The following is a 17,988-nucleotide window of genomic DNA, read 5'->3' as shown; positions in this document are numbered from 1 at the left end:
AAACTAACTTGTTCCCTTTCTCAAAATGATTCGTATTTTTTTTTTTTTTTTTTTTTGGTCTTGGCACACATTGGGCAGTGTTTTGTATATAGGTAAAATAACATAAACTATCTTAATTTTGTGGGTATTTTCTTAACAAATCATAGATACATGTTATCTATAATAGACAATAAACTTAGTGATTTGGCTTATGGGTTATGGTTATTGTGTAAAATTTTAAAATATTTTTTGTCTCTGAGGAACTCTAATAGGATATTTGAATTTAAACTATTTTACAATAGTAGGAAATCAGAATTGCAGTAAGTATACTTTAAACTGTAATTCCCAACTAGCATACTAATTAAAAAGTAATTTTGTGCTTTCAAAAGTAGAGTGAGATATTTATATTCTGAAAGAGACTGTGAAGATATTTATTGAGTGGTTGGATGAGAAATATGGCATATGTTACTGATTCTTAAGAGAACTTATAAAATATGTATTAGTGATGAAGACATTCTTAGTGTTTCTAATTATCTGGATGTGTAATTGCTATTTTTAATGTTATAACTAGGCTGCTTGTTCAGTTAACATAGGTTGTTTTTTTTTTTTTAAGCTAACTAAGCAAGCTAATTTTATTTATACACGCATAGACATTCACACAGACAAATGTGAGTATTTTGAAAGAAGACTTCATTGAGACAGAATCTTCCTATATAGTCTAGCCTGGCCCCTAAACTTGTGATCCTCCTGTCTCTTTCTCCCAAGTACTGGACTGACAGGCACATCCCACCACATTGGCAAAATCATTGAACAATTTTTACTTAAAGTATCTTTATTTATTTTAAGTTTTTAAAATGATTATATAGCAGTCATTTGGTAAGATAACAAAAATGTACTCCGTATTCAAAATTAATACTAAATTTATAGAAAGCTGTTACTTTCTTTTCCTGTCTATTTTAACTATAGTTTATTATAGTAAAAATAATATGTACAACAGCATGTAACTTCATATTTACCAGATTTTTATTTTCTCCTTCCTTTCTTCAGACATTGCTCCTATTTACTGTCACAGTTTGTTCTGTAACTAATAGTTGACATGCCACGTGAATATGTAAGAAAGATAATTAGCTTCTAAATGGATCTATGTGGTTATAGATAAGCTTTTTGTTAAGAGATGCATGACTTAATTGGTTTTTATTTTGTTTTCAGCCAAAATGAAAATCTGCCTAGATGCTCTTTGACTTTGCTTTTGTCATTGTGGCAAATGTCTCTACTTAGAAATATTTTCTGGTAGTAATTTTTAAGTAGGAAATTTTGCATATAAAGATAATTCAATTTTGATGTTCATATTACCTGAGTTTTTCATTCAGGTTTTTCTTTGTCCTTTAAGGTTGTATTTAGAAATTGTCTTTTTATCAGGCAGAACCACAGGCAACGTAATTTATAACCCAGTTTCTACTACTACACCCCTATCTAGGCCCTATCACACAGACATTCTCTAGATCCACTAATGAGACAGATAGGTTTATGATGCATCAGTACTTTTTATTAAAGTGGTCAGGCATTTGTCTTTTAGTAAGAGAACTAGCTTAGATGATGTTAAGATTGTATTTTTTTAAAAGTAGTCTTCTGTGTAGGAATTCCTCACAACATATACAGAAATATTCTTTAGAATTTTAGCTGCCTTCTGCAGATGATACTAGGAATCCTGGGTTCTAGTTCTAGCTCTTGGTTATCTTTAATTTCTAATCTGAAAGAGTGGTGGTAAGACTTGTAATGAGTTAGTAAATGTTATAGAAACAAAGGTACAATGTACATATAAGGGGGAGAAGTGTTCACAAATTTGATGTAAAATACAGTGGTTTGAGCTGTTTGGTTGGTTACTTGGTAAGTGGACTTTGTGCTGCCATTTCTGGCTGAAGTACTCTCTATATAAAATGGAAAAATGTCTATAGGGAAAACTGATCAACCATATTTGTATACAGCTTTGTACTCAGCATTTCTTCCATAATCCCAATCTTTATGTTGTTCCTAATACATTTCCCTTAAGCATATTTTAACATTAGATTTCTACCTTAAGTGATATGTAATCGTGTATATGTATTTCTAGATATGTAATCAAGGAAGTCCATACACATGATACAGAACCATCAACCTCAGATCCTCCAAAAGAGAGTCCGATTGTACAACTGGTTCAGGAGGAAGAAGAAGAAGCAAGTCCATCTACAGTGACCCTTTTGGGCAGTGGTGAACAAGAGGATGAGTCGTCATCCTGGTTTGAGTCTGAGACACAAATACTTTGTAGTGAGCTGACTTCAATTTGTTGTATTTCTAGTTTTTCGGAGTACATATATAAATGGTGCTCAGTTAGAATTGCTCTTTATCGACAACGCAGCAGGACTGTGAGTAAAGGAAAAGATTTTGTGTCACCTCAGCCGTCACTACTACTTCCTGTAGAATCAGTAGAGGTTTCAGTACTGCAGCCTCCCAGTGGCCATGTGGATAACGAGAACATGGAAAGAGAAGCTGAAACTGTTGTTCTGGATGATTTAAGTAGTATGCACCAGGGGCATTTGATAAATCACACAGTGGGCACAATTGAACTTGAACCAAGCTACCCTCAAACTCTTTCTCAGTCTCTTCTCTTAGATGTTACTCCAGAAATGAATTCACTGTCTAAAGTAGAAGGATCTGAGTCTGTTAAATCTGAAGGAGGATATATACCATCACAAGTGATGCCTCAAGAGAGTTCTGTTGAGATTGATGATAAAACAGAAAAAAAGCCTGAGAGCTTTAGTCCTGTTGAGAAACTCTCTGTTATTTATGAAGCAAGTAAAGTTAATGAGGTAATGGACAGTACTGTGAAAGAAGACATACTCTCCACAGAAGTTGTCACCAAGTTCCCTGAAACAGTAGTACCACCACCTATGAACACAGCCACTGTGCCAGAGGGTGAAAGTGTGGAAACCAAACCTAGTATAGCTGATACACTAAAGCATATAGTGACTCCAGTTATGGATCCTTCATTGCCTGAAGTGAAAGAGGATGAACAGTCTCCAGAAGATGCCCTTTTAAGAGGGTTACAGAGGACAGCTACAGATTTCTATGCTGAATTACAAAATTCTACTGATCTGGGATATGGTAATGGAAATCTTGTGCATGGATCAAATCAGAAGGAGTCAGTATTTATGAGACTTAATAATCGTATTAAAGCCTTAGAAGTTAACATGTCTCTCAGTGGTCGCTATCTGGAGGAGCTTAGTCAAAGGTAAGTACAACCCATTTTACACCATAAGTTTAGTAGCTGAGTATGATCTACAAAGACATTGTGATGATGTAAGAAGCACAATTTTAACTGGAAAAAGAGGGAAAGCCATTTAAATGATGTTCAAAGCTTCCCAGAATTGTTATCTTTATTATCTTTTCCATTTTTATAAATACTTGTAGTGACATGCAACTATTACTGGGCTAATAAATTTTCTGTCTTATTTTCTCCTTTATAATTTTTGTCTTCTTACCATGTTGCTGAGATTAGTCGTGAGCTCTTGTGCTTAATGTGACCTCCTTGTCAGCATCTTAACTGGCAGTGTAGTTCTGTGCTAGTGTGCCCAGCTTCATTTCTCTTGATGTCCAGGATAGATTTGGTTGTACCTTTTGTGTGTGTTACTGGGTTACACAGTCCTGAATCGGTCATTTAAGAAAAAGCAGATTGGCCAGTCTCAGAATGATTTTCCAGTACATAATGAATGAGAAAGTAGATTGAAAGCAATTCTTACTTTGTAGGTACCGAAAACAAATGGAAGAAATGCAGAAGGCTTTCAATAAGACAATAGTTAAGCTTCAGAATACTTCACGGATAGCAGAAGAGCAGGTTGGTTTCTTCTTTATTGTACATGTACTTTTCACACTGCAACATGATACTCATTTCTGTGGAGTGTATTATATGTTGTGTGTAATAGGTAATAAGTCATTTCAGCTATTGTTAGTATACTCTGATTTCAAGTATATCATGTTTTTTTTTAGATGATAATAAAAATCAATTTTATTTTACTTATTTCCGATTTTGTTAATCAATGAAGACTACAACAAAATTCTTTTTTAATGACACTTAGTACTTAGATAATGTAGTTTTAAGGATATTTTACATATTTTAGACAGTACTGTGGCTGAAATGTAGCTTCTCCAATGTCATGCATGCCCATTTCATATACTGGTGGCTTGTTTCATGTGACTATTTAATATTTACTTTATGGTAACTATGTAATATTTTTATGTGTGAGTACACATGTATTTTGTGGAATACAATTATTTCTTCTTTCTGTAGTTACTCACAAAAGTATGTCTGCAGTTGCTCTTTTCTATGTAAATATTGGTAATTTTCTCTAGCTTTCTCATCGGATTTGTAGAGTGCTAGCCCATACATTTCCTAATGTCTTGACAACATAACTAGCTTCTCATTTCCCTGGTGTCACTTCTGTGGCCGACTTGTATCTTCCTACTCCAACATAATTAATGCCTCTGTCAGCCTGATTATCCTTATGTTTGGACACTTTTTTGTGTAAAATTTGATGTTACTGGAATTTTCAAAAAAATTTATTTATTACATTCCAGCCTTTGCTCCTCTTCAAGTCCCCACCCACAGTTCCTCATCCTACTCCTCCTCCTCCTTGCCTCCAAGAGGGTTCCCCTACTATGCCTCCCCCTCCTCCCTCTCCCTCCCCCTCTTCTCCCTCCCTCCCTCCTTCTTTCCTTCCCTCTCCCTCCCCCACCTCTCCCTCCCTCCCTCCCCCACTCTCCTGGATTAGGTGCATCCTCTCCCACTGAAGCCAGACCAGGCAGTCCTCTGCTATGTATGTGCCTGGGACCTTGGACCATCCCTTATAAGCTGCCTGGTTGGTGGCTCAGTCTCTGGCAGCTCCCTGGTGTCTGGGTTACTTGAGGTTGCTGGTCTTACTATGAGACTGGCCTCCTCTTCAGCTTCTTAAATCCTTTCCCTTATTCAACCATAGTGGTTCCCGACTTCAGGTCACTGGTTGGATGTAAGTTTGTGCATCTGTCTCAGTTAGCTGTTTGCTGGTAGAGCCTCTCAGAGGTCAGCCATGCTAGACTCCTGTGTTGTCTTTTCTCCATCTTTATCCCTGCAGTTCTTTTAGACAGAAACAGTTCTAGGTCAGAAATTTTGATTTAGTAACCCCATCCCTCCACTTTAGGCCCTGTCTATCTGCTGGAGGTGGACTCTTCGAGTTCCTTCTTTCCATTGTTGGGTATTTTCGCTAAGGTCACCTCTATTGAGTTCTGAGAGTCTCTTGCCTCCTGGTCTCTGGTACCTTCTAGATGGTTCCCCCATCTCTCACTCCCTAGGCTGCATATTTTCAATCATTCTCCTGTCCCTCTGAGCTTCCCTTCTGTCCTGCCCCCCATACCGGATCCTATTCTCCTTTTCCCTTCCCTCTCCCCTCTTCTACCCAGGTATATCCCTCCCTTTGCCTCCTGTGGTTATTTTCTTCCTCATTCTAGTGGGATTGAAGCATCCTCTCTTGGGCCTTTCTGCTTGTTATACTTCTTTTGGTCTGTGGGTTGTATCCTGGGTATTCTGTACTTTTTGACTAGTATCTTATCAGTGAGCACATACCATGCATGTCCTTTTGGGTCTGCGTTACTTCACTCAGGATAATATTTTCTAGTTCCATCTATTTGTCTGCAAAATTCATGATGTCCTCATTCTGTATCCATTCTTCAGTTGAGGGACATCTAGGTTGTTTCCAGCTTCTGGCTATTACAAATAAGGCTGCTGTGAACATAGTGGAACATGTGTCCTTATAGTATGGTGGAGCATCTTTTGGGTATATGCCCAAGAGTGGTATAGCTGGGTCTTCAAGTAGAACAATAATTTTTGAGCAACTGCCAGATTGATTTCCATAGTGATTGTACCACTTTGCCGTCCCACCAGCAATGGAGGAGTTTTAACCAGTAGTTTTCAACCATACTAGAGAAGAAATAGAAAATGTTCTTGCACTCTATTGTGGTGCCCTTTATTGAACTTTTCATCTTTATTGAACTTTTCATCTTTCACCTTGCTGTCCTTCTACATTGGTTGATGTAATAGTTTTCTGCAAATGGGTGAGATTATATGGTCCATGTCTTTCTGTGTGTGGTTCATTTCACTTGAAGTAATAGCCTTGATATTGGTCCACATTGCTACAAAAGCAATAATATTTTATTCTTTTTTTTTAATGGCAAAATAGTATCAGTTATGTAAATGTACCACTTGTTTTGGTTCTTGTCCATTCCTTCACTGAAAGGTATAGGAATTGATGACATAATTTATCTATTGTGATTAATTCTGCCATAAATATTGGACATTGTTTTATCTCCTTTGATTATTTACCCAGCAGTGAAATTGCTGGGTGATACGAAAAGTCTGTTGTAACTTTTAGAGTAATTTAGTTCTATTCTGCGTAATGGCTCACCTGATTTACATGCTACTCTTGATATAAATATGTATTGATTTTGTAAAATGTAAGTAGCAAAAGTAATGCTTATTCACATTTTTCTGCAATAACTAATGATGGAGCTTGGATATGATCTCATGCTTTGGAAGTTATCTAGCTATTGGTGTCATATCTAGAAAAATATTTAACATTGCATTGTATGTAGACAACCTTTCTACAACTTAATAAAACCGCAGAATGTTTTGTGGTTTTTCTCTGAAGTACTCTTGTTGATAATAGAAAAGAATGGCTTTATTTCTTTTTGATCCTTCCACCTTTTTCTATTTCTTTATTGCTTGTCCAGATGTAGGGAATGATAATAGTATGACTAGTAATAAGTTCACTCCTCTGTGTTAATAAAAAATATTCTAGTATTACACTTTTAAATATGATTTGTGCACTCTTACAATCAAGAAATATTTTGAAATTTAATCTATCTTTTATTTTCTCTATGCTTTATATATAGTATCTGTATCTTATGTCTCAAAGACCTATATAAGTACTTTTCATGTTCTTGTAATCTTAACAAAAATAAATGTATTGATTAAAAGTAGCAACCAGTTTAAGCTTGTCTTTAGTTGTTTGTAACTATCACAGGCAAATCAGTATTGTATGTGACTTGGCTTTCAAAAGAAGTGATCAAAGTTTGTGTTTCTCTGTTAAGATCGTTGCAAAAGTACATTTTTTGGAAGAACTTAGTGGATTTTCCAAATTACATGTCTTACTTAAATTTATAATTTAATGTATAGATGAAATATAAAGAAAAACAATCTTTTATTATAGGATCAGCGGCAAACTGAAGCCATCCACTTGCTCCAGGCACAACTGACCAACATGACACAGCTTGTTTCGAACCTATCAGCAACCGTAGCAGAATTAAAGCGGGAGGTAATTGTTTAATTACCTTGTAAGACAGTGCTCCTAGGAAGATTGTCAGAAGGGCATGCTTGTAACTGAGCATGATAGTTCAAAGCTTAAACCAAACAGAACTGTGAATTATGTAGAACTTGCTTAAAACACCAAAATCCATTATTTTATTGTTTGGGAACTGGGTTGAGAGTTTGGTAAGGTATGGCTGTCGTGATTTGGTCTTCCTATAAGGCAGGTATTATGTTAATTCTGTCAGGTCTTTTGGAAAAAGCAGTTTAGTTTGATTTTTATTCTGAACATTACAAATCAATGGAAATTACTAAGTAAAGAAATTATCTGGATCATTTCAATATTTACCATGTTGAGAAATTCCTTGTTTGCTACCTTGCTGAGAATTAGCTGTTTGAGGACAAGAACAGAAACAAGAAGGGAACTTCTTAGGAGGCAGTTGTAGTAACTTGGTTGAAGTTAACTAAGATTTTAGAAGTAGAAAATAGTGGGATGTTAATTAAATTAAGTATATATTTGAAGAGGTAGAAAATAAGCCTTAATGAAATAAAGGTTAATGAATAAAGAAATTTAGGTTGAATCTGAAGGGTTTGGTAATTGAGTAGTTGAGTTGTATATGTGTTAGAATACTATCTCTAAGGGAGAGAGTGCAGATGGAAAGACAGACTAGATATCAACAGAATGTTAAGTGGTGAGCTTAAGTCTAAGGCATAAATGTGCTTATTGTACTGCTTTTTTATTTCAAGAAAGAATTAGATGGGGAGAGAACAGAAAAAGAGCAAATGTCTATAGTTTGTTTTCAAGCAGTATGCTCTGTATTTATGATTTCAGACCAACTTGACTGTTTAAAATTACTTGTTTAAATTTTAGGTTCCACAGTTCATTTTTTTTTTTTTAAGATTTATTTATTTATTTATTTATTTATTTATTTATTTATTTATATGTGTGTACACTGTAGCTGTCTTCAGAAACTCCAGGAGAGGGCATCGGATTTTTTTTTTTTTTTGTTACAGATGGTTGTGAGCCACCATGTGGTTGCTGGGATTTGAACTCAGGACCTTTGGAAGAACAGTCAGTGCTCTTAACCGCTGAGCCATCTCACCAGCCCGGTCCATTCTTTAAAGTAGTTTATAATTATGTTTATCTTTTCAGGTTTCAGATCGTCAGAGTTACCTTGTCATGTCTTTGGTTTTATGTGTTGTCTTGGGACTGATGCTCTGTATGCAACGTTGTCGAAATACTTCTCAATTTGATGGAGATTACATTTCAAAACTTCCTAAAAGTAATCAGTATCCAAGCCCTAAAAGGTAAGGTTAACAATATACTCCACAATTTTCTTCTTCTTTTTTTTTTTTTTTTTCACCATTGTTTTGTTTTTCTCAAAGAAATGCTGAGCAGCTAAAGGAACATGAAACCAAAATACTAAAAATATCCTTGTAGCAAGATGGTAACTTGCTACATGAAGATAATGCTATTGAAGAATCTAGAGAAACTAATAATATATGTATCAAACCTTTGAATTATTTTGGTTGAGAAAGATGTTAAAATGTGGCATTCAGGGGTGGAAGAGAAGTAAGATCTTTGGAGAAGATTTGTTTTATATTAGCAATAATTGTTGTGCTAATTTAGGCTTGTTCCATATGTTATGCAGGTCTCAAATCCTCCATTTAAATAGGCTATGCAGTAAGTTAGATCCCGTATAATCACTCATGTGTGTAATGTTTTCTTAATACATTAGGTGTTTCTCTTCCTATGATGACATGAATTTGAAAAGAAGAACATCATTTCCCCTCATCAGATCCAAATCTCTGCAGTTTACTGGCAAAGAAGGTAGATTTTTATGGATATGATCTATTTTTTATGATCTATGTATATAAACTGGCTTCTGGAATAAGTGTAATATACATGCTGTGTTTTCATCTGCATCCAAACAGTGAATCAGTTATCTTTGTGTTTGTGCTAGTCAAAGCCACTTTATCATTTTCATGCTTTAAAGCTCTTTGTTCCTTTGAAAGCCCAAAGGGTGGGGAGGGGGTCTTAGTGTTAATTAGCAATGAGTAGTTTTGTTTGCACATGCTCCTGTTTAGAAGTATTTCTTTTTAGAAAGGGATGTTTGAGAAAGTTCAACAGCTATGGAAACCCTGAATGCTCAATGTGCTCTCATAGCATCCTGTGCTTTTCTGCCTCCTCTTCTTGTGCAGGTAGGACCCTTTTTTATCTCTAGTTTAGGACTTTCGAGGCACTTTCATAGCCCCAGAGTTTATAATTGGGATAAACAGATGTATGCTGAGTGACCATTTCCTATTTTAGTCCCTTTGTAATTAGTGCTTATTAAGAAACTTAAACATTTATTCTTATAGCAATAGTAAAATAATTATATATTTCATTTAAGGGTGCTTTCTAAGTAATGAGCTGTTTTCCCCCTTTTTTTTTTTTTTTTTAGGATTTTAGTTATTTAAGCCAAATGTTTCTGTTATTATGTCCTTCAAATAGTCTTTCCTGAGTTTTACTAGTGTAAGCTTTCACTCCATGTGCCTTTATTAAGCTTAGAGAATTTTTATAAATGCAATATGCCTGTGTAACCTACATCCTAATTAAAAAGTAGAATGCAGCCTAGCACCTCAAAAACCGCTTAGTGTGTTCTCCTATCCCAGTGCAGGCAGCATTCTAACATCTAATTGTGAGTCACCATACCATTTACTCTCATTCTAGTGCAGTATTCCACTGTACAAATGCTGCACATTAACACATTTACCTATGGACTATTTTCATTTAGGCTTTTACAAGTCTTTAAGATATGCATGCATCTGCTAACAGGAATGGAAGTGGGCATACTGGGTCTAAGCATGTATGGCAGCCTGAGCGAATATTAACAGGGTTTTCTGTGAATGACCTCCATCAATCAGCTTTGGGTGCTTCCCCCCAGCTTTGTCAGGTGTTTCACATCCTAGTAAACATTTTAGTCATTCTGATTGGTGTAGATGCATTTCTTCTTTGAGGTATATTCATATAGTTGTGAGATATGTTGAGATTGTTTTTGTGTTTGTTAGTTCTACTCTTATTTTAAATTAAGTGAACTAACATTATTTTTCCTCTAACTTTTTAAAGGCAAATAGAATAGGCTCCCCCCCTCCCATAATAGAATTGCTTCTGTTTTAGACAGTGATGTAAGTGATCTTGACTTAACCTTGCTTTTAAAGAAAGCTGAGGACAATAGGTGGGGACAGTAGGTAGGAAGAAATTGACTTCAGTCCTGATTCTGTCCCTCCCTCCCTCCCTCCCTCCCTTTCTCCCTCCCTTACTTTCTTCTTCCTTCCCTCTTTTTCTCTTTCCTTTAAAATTAAAGCTCTTCTTGAAGCATTTTTTTGGTCTGCCTTGTTGGTATTTTCAGTTCTTAACTTAGAAAGAAGGAACCATATCAGATTGTTTTCTTTTTTTTAAGCAACAACTTAAAATTTTAAAAAAGGTAGCAGTTGCCTTTTTCCCAGTGAGCCATCTCATCAGCCTTCTGTTTGTCTTTTAATGAGATTTAAGTAGCATCCTCTCGAAGTCCTTCTGCATATATAATGGAAAATGGGATAGCTAGGTCATGTGACAGTATTGTTTTACTCTGAGTAATCTCCATAGTTTCCAAATTACTGTATTGCTTTACAAGCCTAGCAACAGTGTTCCATTGTTTCCATACCCACATGTATGGTAGTTTCTGCTTTTCCTTCTAATGATAGTTATTCTAACATCTGTGGGATAGCCTACTGTGAAATTTGCATTTCTCTAATTCATTGTGTGTGTGTGTGTGTGTGTGTGTGTGTGTGTGTGTGTATACATGTGGGTATACATACACACATAGATGCACGCATGTACATATAAATAAACATATAAACATATTCTAGTATATAAAAGTAAAAGTAATGCATGAGTCACAGATCTTCCTTTCTGCATGTAGCGTTTTCACTATTCATTTTGTTTTGTTTGTACTTTCTGTGTTCTATCTAGGTGTCTTTATGAAGTCCGGAGTCCTAAAACTTTTTTTTTCTTCTAGTTTTATAGGTTTAGATCTGTACTATATTTGGAGTTAATTTTTATAGATGACATAAGGGTCCATTTATCTCTGTACAATTTATTGACTAGATTACCTATTTTTCACTGAGAGTAGTCTAAGCATCCTTGTAAAAGAAAAAAATTACTTGGCCATACCTCTACATATTGTAATGCCCTATTGTTAAATATGTTAAATGTGTATGAATTTATGATCATTGTTTTCTTGGAGTATTGTAGTCCAATAGTCATTATGTAATTTTGTTGCATGTTTAAAGTCTCCTCTGTCTCAAATGAGTGTAGCTTTTCTTTTTTTTTTTTTTTTTTTTGCATTTAAATGAATTTTTTTAGGTGATATAGAGTTGGATCTCATTACCTGATTGGTTAGACTACTGATTTTTATTTATTTATTTATTTATTTATTTATTATGTGTAAGTACACTGTAGCTATCTTCAGACATTCCAGAAGAGGGCGTCAGATCTTGTTACGGATGGTTGTGAGCCACCTTGTGGTTGCTGGGATTTGAACTCCGGACCTTCAGAAGAGCAGTCGGGTGCTCTTACCCACTGAGCCATCTCACCAGCCCTAGACTACTGATTTTAAAAATTGTTTTGATGTAGCTAGCATATTATCATAATATTTTCTATTTGTTATTTTTTTGTTTCTGTTTTTGTCCTTCATATTACCTGATTATAGTTATTTTATATGATTTTTTTGTTTATACTAACAAAAAGTTTATACTATCCAACATAGTCTTTATAGAGTTAATCTAATGATTGCTTGTTTACCATGTACATTCACAAGAACCTACCTCCACTTTCAAATAAAGCCATACCTTTTCACAGGTGTGGTTATAGCAGCAAAGTAATTAATACTAAATCCTGCCTCTCATTGCATGCAAAATTGCTATCATTTATTCTGCTTATGCATATACATACATAGCTTATACACACATACAAAATCATGTGGATATTAATTTGAATATACTTATCTGTTAACCAGTTAAGGATAAGAAAAAAATTGTTTTCTTTTTTCTTATTTTTTTCTTTTTGAAATATTATTATTTTTTGCAAGGCAGATCTGTGGACAACAGCTCTCCCTCAATTTTGCTTATTTATGAAAGTCTATTTCTTCTCTTTTAAAGAATACATAAGCAAGATAAGAATTATTTCTGATTTTTTTCCCCCCTCAAAACCAGAACTTTAAGAAGAAATTTACATCTTATTGTTTCAGATGTCACTCCTGGTCTTTTTGTTTTTGTTTTTTCTTGTCATATTCTGCTCTTACTAAGTTTTTGTTTCATCCTATCAAGATATGCCATAGTTATGGATCATGGACTCTCTTTTAAATTAGTAAAACTACATGTGTATAGCATTTTTTTTATAAGAGTAGTTTTCTTTAGTGTAAGTTGTAGGAATGAAGTTTTCTGTTAATGTTTCATTACAATTCCAAAATGACCCATTTTCCCTTAAATGCTAGTGTGTACTAACACATGCTTAGCCGGTCATCTGAACTTCTGCAGAGTGAGCGTTTGGTGTAGCAGCAGTCTGCTGTGCCCCCTCCTTCATTGGCTTGTTGGAGGCTTTCGTTTGGAGGAAAGGGAGATTCATTCCCTATTGTAACACTTAGGTGGGAGTTATACACAGTCATTGGTCTTTATTGGTCACTTCAGGAAGATACAATTACTTACCAATCTAAAGAAGCTCTTTTGTCTCTTTCAGAACCAATACAATGATCTTATTAAAGCCTTTGCTTATCCTATTTAATTTACATGTTTTCCTTATTATATTCATCTTTATGTTTTACCTCAATTGTAGTTTTTCTGCTTAATTCTAACTCAAGGTGTTATATATTTTATTTATTGTATCTTTAAATTTGTTTCCATATGTACTGAGTTCTTTGGTATGTCTTAAATCTTTTTTCTAAGATCTTTCATTTGTCATTATATCTCTAAACCTCTGAATTACTTTTTTTTTTTTTTTTTTTTTGAGACAAGATCTCTTTGTGGTCCTGGTCCTGGCTGTCCTGGAACTCACTGTGTCACTGTGTAGATCAGGCTGGTCTCATGACTCATGGAGATCCACCTGTCTTTGCTGGAATTAGAGTTGTGTGCTACCATACCGGCCCCTTGAACTACTATTTTTCTTTTTCTTTAATCCTGTGTTAGATTTGTTGGGCTCTTTAGAGCTCTAGATAGGTATCTTTTTTTAAAAAATACATTTAATAAAAATAACCCATAGTTTTACATATTTTGCATCTGTAGAATATTTACAAGTTCTCTTCTATAGTATTTAATATTCCCTATTTTTTCTATTATTTGCCTTTGGATCATTTCTTCACTGGATCTAAAAAGTTAGCTTCTTGGGCAGTATTCCTTGTTCTAAGGTCTCTGTTCTTTTCTGTTTTGTTGCCATGGTTGGATTGGACTTTCCTTTAATGTTTCCACTGAACAGTTTGATCTTGTAAGCTGGCATCCAGGTATTGGTCCTGGACAATTACTGAAGTACTTGGTCTTCAATGCCTGTGAGGCTGTAATCCTAGTAGATAGGTTAAATAAGAACAAGCCTTGGATGAGATCCAGCTGCAGTGAAGATGTGCTACAGTGGGACCCCAGGGAAACTCTTAGATGTCACATAATCTGGAAGACTATACATGTCAGGCCACTGTTCTTCAGTTGGTGTACCCAAAGTTTCAAATATTCTTGTTAGCTGATCAAGGCCTGAATCTCCAGGCAAAAAAGGAACCTTAGAAGCAATTCTGCTACTATACAACCAACAGCCCCACATGTCCATTCCCCCATCATACATCCTAGCTCCCAACAATAACTTGGGCCCAGCACCATCTGGTCACAACTTGATGTGGGTAAGTCCTATTGGGGTTCCCAAATGATTTGGCCAGGCCAAAATCTGCCAGTTTCAGAACTCCATTCTCATCTAACAAGAAGTTGTTTGGTTTCAGATCCCTGTGTAGAATCCAATGCTGATGTAAATATTCTAAGCCCTGAAGAGCCATCAACATGTAGGCTTTAATTTGGGATGGTGTCAACACAAGACTGTTATCCTTTATTATAACCTCTAGGTCAGTTTCCATAAAATCAAAGACAAGGCTAATGTTAGACTTATGTCCAAATGCGTCAGGGAGACTAATTACATTTGGATGACTTAGTTCCTGTAAGAGCTTTATCTCCCTTAAGGCTGTTCTATTTATACCGCCTTTAGCTTCTGACCTGTCTCCAAGTTTGATTTTCTTAATGGTGACGATTTGGTTGGTGTTCTTATCTCTGGCCTTATAGACTATAGCAAACTATCCCTCTTCAAGGAAGTCCAGTTTTTCATAGTGTTTCACTCGAGACTTTACTTCCACAGCCATGATAGTGAGAAACCAGACTCGAGCAACTAAGCTAAGTCCTCCACCCCTCAGGAATTTAAAGTGTCTCTAGATAGGTATCTTTTAAGTAATGGAAAAATTGTAGCTGATAATTTCCCCTAGATATATTACCTATCTTGATTTTCCATCTCTTAAATCTCAAATTTCATAAATGTATTAATCCATCTTTATGTATCCTCTTTATCTTGTAAAGTTTCTGTCTTTTTCTTTTAAAATCGTGTGTGTGTGTGTGTGTGTGTGTGTGTGTGTGTGTGTGTGTGTGTGTGTGGCTGTGCCTTTGGAAGCCAACTCACCCTTGTGCTGTGATGTCTGAGCTGCCTGGCATGGGTGCTGGAAACCAGACTCAGCCCTCTGCAGGAGCAGCATATGCCATTAATCCAATCTGCCTTTGCTTCCTTATATATTTTTCAGTGTTTGTTTTTCCCTAAGCCACAGAGTCTAAAGCTATATCTAATCTGTTCTTAAATTTGTCCATCGAGTCTTATGTTTTACTTACCACATTCTTTGTTCCTAGGAAATCTTTGTGTTTTGTTAAAAGTCTTGTTTTGTATTTCTTGAGATATTTTCCTGCTTTTTAATATTTAAACACACTTAAATATAGTGTCTTTATTACCCATGTTTGAGATTGGAATAATAATATAAGTTGTAATTGATGGGGTCATGTTATTAATAAGTTTAGGGTATGTATAGCTTTATAATAAATGAGTTTGTGTCAGAATACAAGTTGTTTTTAACAAGTAGCATAGGGCTGAAGTCCAGTAGCTATGTTTAGAGATCTGTGCTTAGCTTTGGAGGGGAAGGAGCTCTGAATGTGCTTTTGAGTAACAGAATTTTTGAAACTTAGGGGTGAATCTATAGATGATGTCCTCATCATGTCAGTTTTTTTTTGTTTTTTTTGTTTTTTCGAGACAGGGTTTCTCTGTGTAGCCCTGGCTGTTCTGGAACTCACTTTGTAGTCCAGGCTGGCCTCGAACTCAGAAATCCACCTGTCTCTGCCTCCCGAGTGCTGGGATTAAAGGCGTGTGCCACCACGTCCGGCAGAATGTTTTTTTCGTGAGTTTGTAGTCACATGTACCATGTTCAAACTCTTTCTATATTTTAGAGTTAATAGTTTTAATCAGAGCTATAAAAGATTAGAAAAAAAGCATTCCTAAATCCCATTTTATGTTCTTCTGACATCTGTGATTCCAACACATCATTAATGTGCCTGTCTGACTCCATCCATCATCTGGGTTACCTGTAGGCTGGGGTAGATTTGTCCAGTAATGCCATTTTTCTCGTCAGGTGGGGAATGAATCTGGCCCCAGAGAACAACCCTTCCTGTATCATTTGATACTTAGTCATTCAAAATGTAAAATGGAAATATACTTATGTAAATGTTGGTTGTCTTCAGGGTTGATGACCAATTTTCAAATATCTTTGACCAAATTCAAATTCTTAGCACACTATTCTGGCGTACTAATTTTCAGTGTAGAAATAATAGTTATCCTGATACCTGTCATCCATTTCACTAATAAGCACTAATGTTCTTTGGGGTGTATTTAGTCATAGCATAATCCACTTTTTATTTTACACCCCTTTTCTTTACTTATAGTAGATCCGAATGATTTGTACATCGTAGAACCCCTCAAGTTCTCTCCAGAGAAAAAGGTAATACTCTTTTTTTTTTTTTTTTCAAGCCTATTGTAAGCTGTGTGGTAGTAAATGAAAAACAAATATTGAAATGTTAATGTGTATTCCTTGGCATTTTATTTTAATTTTTTGTTTTTCTTTGTAGTTGTTTTGGGTGGTTGTTGATGTTTTTACATTTATTGTGTCAGTGCCGAAAGGGTAACTTGTAGGAGTTACTTCTCCACACTGTGAGTTTAGCACCAAGTGTCTTCCTGCTAAGCCATCCTGCTTGCTTGCTTATTTATTTATTTGTTTGTTTGTTTTGAGACAAGGTCTCACACAGTGTACCTTAGGCTTGCCTGACTACAGAAAGCAGCCCTGTCTGGCACCAAACTCTCTGAAGTCCTCCTGCCTCAATCTCCAAGGGCTGGGGTAATAGATGGGAGATATCATACCCAACAAGAGTGTTGGTTTTGTCCCCGCCCCTTGTTTTTGTTTGTTGGAGATAAAGTCTTATGTATGCCAGGATGCCTAAACTTGCTGCATCCTGAGAATGACTTTGAGCCTCTGTTTGTACCTTCTGAGTACAGGTCCTAGGATTGCAGGCAGACATTCCCCATGCAGTTTTATGCAGTACTCAGGGTCAAACCTGGGGCTTCATACCTATGGTACAAGCCCTTTACTAACTGAATTGTATTCCCAGTTCCCATATGTTCTTTTTCAGTGGTGATAAGATATAAATAAATGTTTAGAGGGGTCATCAAACTGTTGTCTATTTTGTATGAAATAGGAGCCAAGAAGTATATTCCTATTTTTAAAGGTTTACAAAATAAAACTAAGAATTCGTTAGAGAGACATTTATGAGGCCTGCAAAGCCTTAAATATTATCCAACCCTTTAAAGAAAAAAAAATGTGCTGATACTTGGATGATAGTCATTATTTACTGAGCTGCTCATGCATGCCAGACACAGTTCAAGCTCTGTTTCTATAATCTACTCTACAACCTAGCAGTGGTAATATCTCTGTTTAAAAAATGAAGACACAGGCAGAGGTTGTGCTTATAGTCCCAGCAGATGATAGGCACTGCTGACTTCCTAGGATTCCCCCCACCCCATCCTCCCACCCTTGAGATAAAGTCTGATTTTTTTTTTTTTACTTCTCAAGTTTTATAATATTTATTTTGACTAGCAGTAATTGTCTGTAGTAGAATTTCAGATTAGTGCAAAATATCATTGGATTTAATCCTAACTTCAGTATTTACTATTTTGTAATTTAGGTAGTAAGCCAAATCTCTAAAGTTTGATTTTTTTTTTTCATGTAGGAGCCAAGGGCAAACCTCTCAGGGTTAACATATATGAAAGTAACCAGTATAACATCTGACACATAGAGGTATTCAGATATTAGCTGTCTCTACCTAACTCTGTATGCACAAATTGCTATAAGCTATTGAAACATTGAGTTGAGTAGCATTTACAAAGGGGATGTCAGAGATACTATCTATTCACAGCAGAATGTGTGTGTGTGTGTGTGTGTGTGTGTGTGAGAGAGAGAGAGAGAGAGAGAGAGAGAGAGAGAGAGAGAGAGAGAGAGAGAGAGAGAGAGAGA

At 35.7% G+C, this 17,988-nt stretch overlaps 1 protein-coding gene and 1 pseudogene across 7 annotated transcripts in view; one reads left to right on the top strand and one right to left on the bottom strand.

Moving 5' to 3' along the window:
* The window catches only part of Suco (SUN domain containing ossification factor), a 57,443-nt gene that overhangs the window by 37,410 nt on the left and 2,045 nt on the right, over window positions 1–17,988 (top strand). For 4 of the 7 annotated variants that reach the window (XM_029538637.1, XM_021197944.2, XM_029538636.1 and 1 more), the window contains 6 exons: window positions 2,090–3,247; window positions 3,763–3,850; window positions 7,254–7,358; window positions 8,502–8,656; window positions 9,088–9,179; window positions 16,367–16,422. In XM_029538637.1, coding sequence (XP_029394497.1) covers window positions 2,090–3,247; window positions 3,763–3,850; window positions 7,254–7,358; window positions 8,502–8,656; window positions 9,088–9,179; window positions 16,367–16,422 — 1,654 coding nt within the window. Of the gene's footprint in view, window positions 1–2,089; window positions 3,248–3,762; window positions 3,851–7,253; window positions 7,359–8,501; window positions 8,657–9,087; window positions 9,180–9,452; window positions 9,551–16,366; window positions 16,423–17,988 lie in introns of those variants that run through there. The other 3 variants (XM_021197945.2, XM_029538634.1, XR_003843874.1) reach the window with 2 other exon arrangements.
* On the bottom strand, window positions 13,731–14,754 carry LOC110321606 (annotated as a pseudogene).

The sequence above is a fragment of the Mus pahari genome, chromosome 5 (genome assembly GCF_900095145.1).
Source record: "Mus pahari chromosome 5, PAHARI_EIJ_v1.1, whole genome shotgun sequence".
Taxonomy (NCBI): Eukaryota; Metazoa; Chordata; class Mammalia; order Rodentia; family Muridae; genus Mus; species Mus pahari.
The sequence above is the reverse complement of the archived record's forward strand: the minus strand, read 5'-3'. Positions and strand labels throughout refer to the sequence as shown.